At 42.0% G+C, this 4,986-nt stretch overlaps 1 protein-coding gene across 1 annotated transcript; it reads left to right on the forward strand.

Moving 5' to 3' along the window:
* The first annotated feature begins 1,505 nt into the window (after positions 1 to 1,505).
* On the forward strand, positions 1,506 to 3,030 carry LOC101638806 (elongation factor 1-alpha 1-like). Its single transcript, XM_045294257.1, has one exon. It carries the CDS (start codon positions 1,506 to 1,508, stop codon positions 2,892 to 2,894), a length of 1,389 nt encoding a protein of 462 aa, XP_045150192.1. The 3' UTR covers positions 2,895 to 3,030.
* The last annotated feature ends 1,956 nt before the right edge of the window (positions 3,031 to 4,986 follow it).

A 4,986-nucleotide genomic window follows, 5' to 3' on the forward strand; every position in this document is an offset into this window, starting at 1 on the left:
GCTTCCCCATGACCATTACAGTACAGTTCACAATAGCAAGAAGCTGGAAATAGCCTAAATTCACATCAATATGAGTGGATTAAAAAAACCCTCTAATATATACACATAACGGAATACTATGCATTCCTAAAAAGCAGAAATGAAACCATGAAACAACTGAAAACATGTAGGGATCTGGAAGTCATCATCCCGAGTGAAGTAAGTCAAGCACAAATGACCAAATACTGTATGAATCCACTGCAGTAGGGGAAAGCAGCAGAACGGCCACAAACTCAGGCCTCTAAGGCATTCGGTCTTCTACCTGGGAGGCCACAAAATTTGGTAGAGAGCCTGATGGGTGCTAATGAGCCATATATCATCCACTCTATGTAAGTTTAGTGTAGGGCACTTGGCCAGAGTGCGCCTCTGATCATCTGAGATCACATGGACGGGGGACTGGGGAGGAGAAGTTGTCTGCTAAGTGGTTGCCATGTGGGTCTGGTTTGAGGTCTGCAGGAGAGGGGGACAAGGCAGCCCTGTCAGACTTCCTGATGGGTAGCACAGGAGAGGGGAGAGGAAAGGTCACGTTGGGGGAGTATAGATGCAGGTCTATTGTTGGAAGGGGAAGGAGTTCTTACCTTCAGGTGGGAGAAGGAGTGATTGAGGATCCTTTCGGGGACACAGATGGGGAGTATCTCTGGTGGTGTGCAGCAGGTGGGCAACCTTTTTCTTGGTCATCTGGGGTATCACATGAACCCAAGCCAGGTGCTGTGAAACACTGGGACACTGAATCCTGGATTCTGGGGGTACATTGCATGCTCCAGAGGCTGCATTGGTGAGACCCCATACGTGAACTCCACAGGGTGAACTGAATCTATCTCATACACACTCGTAACCTGAGGAGTTAAGTCAGAAAATGCATGGTTTCTGAGGAAGCAGAAGACAGCTGTACCATGAGTGGTGCACACTTGGTTCAAGGACGAAGAAAGTCTTGCTACACCCATGCCCTATATGCTATATTAAGATATGTATTATTCCAGCCATTCTGTGATGGATATTCTGTTTCATTTTGTTAATACTTGTTCATATTAGGGTGTATATCAGAGGTGCTATCACATTGAGGGTCACCCTCTTGAAGTTGTGATATTTGTTTTTCTGTTTTCCGGTATATGAGGCCCAGGATTGAGGAGACTATAGGGACAGCAAATAGAATATGGAATTTGGGGTTAGGATGGGGGAGATCAAAGGGAGATGATGTCATGGAGTCCAGGAAATAAAAGTATGTTTGAAGACTGGTGAAGGAATACTCTACTTGACATGATTGAACTATGGAATGATATAACATAGGTATTAACTTTGAAGTGACAACAAATTAAAAAGGAAAAGAGGCATAGATCCAGAAATGGGTTTTGGGTTAGCACTAAATCCTAGCTCCAAGTTAAAAAAAAATGTTCTTGCTTTTTCGCAACGGGTTTGCCGCCAGAATATAGGTGTCAGTGAAAACCATCGCAAAAACCTAAGCCAAAATGGGAAAGGAGAAGACCTATATCAACATCGTCGTCATTGGACACGTCGATTCTGCCATGTCCACCACAACTGGTCACCTGATCTACAAATGTGGTGGGATCAACAAGAGAACCATCGAAAAATTTGAGAAGGATGCTGCTGAGATGGGAAAGGGCTCCTTCAAGTCTGCCTGGGTCTTGGATAAGCTGAAAGGCGAACGGGAACGTGGCATCACCATTGATATTTCCCTGTGGAAATTTGAGACCAGCAAGTACTATGTGACCATCATCGATGCCCCCAGACACAGAGACTTCATTAAAAACATGATTACAGGAACATCACAGGCTGACTGTGCTGTCCTCATCATTGCTGCTGGTGTGGGTGAATTTGAAGCTGGTATTTCCAAGAATGGGCAGACCCGTGAGCACGCCCTTCTGGCTTACACACTGAGTGTGAAACAGCTCATTATTGGTGTTAGCAAAATGGATTCTAATGAGCCACCCTACAGCCAGCAGAGATACAAGGAAATTGTTAAGGAAGTCAGCACCTACATTAAGAAAATTGGCTACAACCCTGACACAGTAGCATTTGTGCCAATTTCTGGTTGGAATGGTGACAACATGCTGGAACCAAGTGCTAATATGCCTTGGTTCAAGGGGTGGAAGGTTACCCGTAAGGATGGCAATGCCAGTGGGACCACACTACTTGAAGCTCTGGATTGCATCCTGCCACCAACCCGCCCAACTGACAAGCCCCTGCGCCTCCCTCTCCAGGACGTCTACAAGATTGGTGGTATCGGGACTGTCCCTGTGGGCAGAGTGGAAACTGGGGTTCTGAAACCCGGTATGGTGGTCACCTTTGCTCCAGTCAACGTTACCACTGAAGTGAAGTCTGTTGAAATGCACCACAAAGCTTTGAGTGAAGCTCTGCCTGGGGACAATGTAGGCTTCAATGTCAAGAATGTCTCTGTCAAAGATGTTCGCCGTGGCAATGTGGCTGGTGACAGCAAAAATGACCCACCAATGGAAGCAGCTGGCTTCACCGCTCAGGTGATCATCCTGAACCATCCAGGCCAAATCAGTGCTGGATATGCACCTGAGCTGGATTGTCACACTGCCCACATTGCTTGCAAGTTTGCTGAGCTCAAAGAGAAGATTGATCGCCGTTCTGGCAAGAAGTTGGAAGATGGCCCCAAATTCTTGAAGTCTGGTGATGCTGCCATTGTTGACATGGTACCTGGCAAGCCCATGTGTGTGGAGAGCTTCTCTGACTCTCCTCCTCTGGGTCGTTTTGCTGTCCGAGACATGAGACAGACCGTTGCTGTGGGTGTCATCAAGGCAGTGGGCAAAAAGGCTGCTGGCGCTGGCAAGGTCACCAAGTCTGCCCAGAAGGCTCAGAAGGCTAAATGAATATTACCCATCACACCTGCCACTCCAGTCTTAATCAGGGGTGGAAGAACGGTCTCAGTGCTGTTTGTCTCAATTGGCCATTTAAGTTTCATAGTAAAAGACTGGTTGATGATAACAATGCATCGTAAAACTTTCAGAAGGAAAAGAATGTTTGTGGACCATGTTTCTTTTTTGTGTGGCAGTTTTAAGTTATTAGTTTTTAAAATCAGTCCTTTTTAAAAGGAAAACAACTTGACCCAAAATTTGTCACAGGATTTTGAGACCCATTAAAACAAAGTTTAATGAGAAAAACAAAAACAAACAAAAAAAATGTTCTTATATCACTACCCTGCTTGATACTCACCCCCAGGAAGGAAATACAGAAGATACAGGTGCTAAAGCAAAATTGGCAAAGAAATTAGATGATGCCTGGTTATCAGATAAAATAGTATCTGGGGTCTTAAAGGCTTGTCTCCAAACAAGTAGTCATCTAAGTGAGATGCCAAATAAGTCCACATGGAAGAAGCACGTCATCATCAGTCACTGAAGGATTGTAATTCATATAATCTGAAGTCTAAGGAGGAAATAGTATCTGAGCCTAAATTGTGAGAATCCAATGTGCAGAAGGCAATGGATGGTAGTGGGAGCCCAAGACTCTTTTATGGAACTTCCTAGAAATAAGCCTCTAGAGAACTTCTCCTATCTAAAATTGAGGGATGAGAGCAAGTGCTTACTAAACAGAGTGTTTAGGAGAGAGGAGTATAGAAGACCAAAGGTATAAATCTGACTTTAACAATTAACATATTGTCACTAGATACCCACTATTATGCAGAGAGGACCTGATCTAGTATCCAAAATTTTATGTATTTTTGGTTTGTATTGTTTTGTTTTGGTTTTGTTTGTTCATATTAAGGTTTATTTCAGAGGTATTATGCCATTGGAAGTCCCCCTTTTGAAGTTATGTTTTATACTTTTCTGTTTTTCAGTGTCTGAAATCCAAGACTGATGAACTTATAAGGACAGCAAGTAGAATTAGGGTTTGGGGGGAAGGGGTGGGGTACAGTAGCAGTGAGGTGGGGGTGGGGGGGAGATGATGTCAACGAGTCCATGTAGAAAAAGAATATCTGGAAACTGATTGTGGTAATTCTACAATTCTAACTGTGGTTGTAATTGTACAATTCTTTTTGTCATGACTGAACTATGGAATAATATATGTATTAAAAACCAATTAATAAAAAGGTCAAAAAATATGTAAACTAAAAATGAAAGAACAAACAAAACCCTGTCATTATCAGGTAGATTCTAACACATAGTGATCCTAAAAGACAAAGTGCAACTTCCCTCATAATTTTCCTGGCTGTAATATTTATTGTAGTATAAGGTAATCTATGAGGAAGAAGACAAAATAGAAACACAAATCTAAGAGGTACCACAATGGGAAAAGTTCCAGAAATTAATAATAAATAAAATAAAAATTTCTCAAAACTGAAGAAATTGTGTTTCCAGATTTTAAAAAGGACCTATAAAGCATCCGATATAATGGATGGAACTTAATTAAGACAATGAAAGGCAACATTTTTTAAATTAATATTTTTTCCTCTCCTTACTCTTCCTTTAGTTCATTATGTACAAAAGTAAGTCCTTGCTCTTTGACTATTGACCATTGTGATGTGTAGTGGCCTACAGAATATAAAAAACTAAATATATGGCCAATAGAGCCAAAGTTTTAACTGAACTTTTGTGGTCTGACTTGTCTCTTGTATTCTGACCTAGGACCCAAAGCAGAACATCTTCTTGCTTTTTCATATTCCTTCATCTTCTTCATTTTACTTCATGTTCTTTCAACTTGGGCCTCAGAAGGAGAAATACAAGAATCCAAGTTATAGAGCTGACTTTGACTCAGTTGACTTTCATATACATAAGTGAGATATGTATACTTGTAAGCCATTATTTATCACATCTTTATCACAGCAAAAATTGTCCAAAGTACTCACCAGTGAAACTGCTAAATGCAAGGTCAACAGGTTGAGTCCACCAGTTGCTTCTCCAGAGAAATATGAGGCTCTCTATCACCTTCGCAGAAATGTACAGCTTCAGAAACCCTGGGGATCAT

This window comes from Echinops telfairi, unplaced genomic scaffold, assembly GCF_000313985.2.
Source record: "Echinops telfairi isolate 266 unplaced genomic scaffold, ASM31398v2 ScPeMD7_3509;HRSCAF=4178, whole genome shotgun sequence".
Classification (NCBI taxonomy): domain Eukaryota; kingdom Metazoa; phylum Chordata; class Mammalia; order Afrosoricida; family Tenrecidae; genus Echinops; species Echinops telfairi.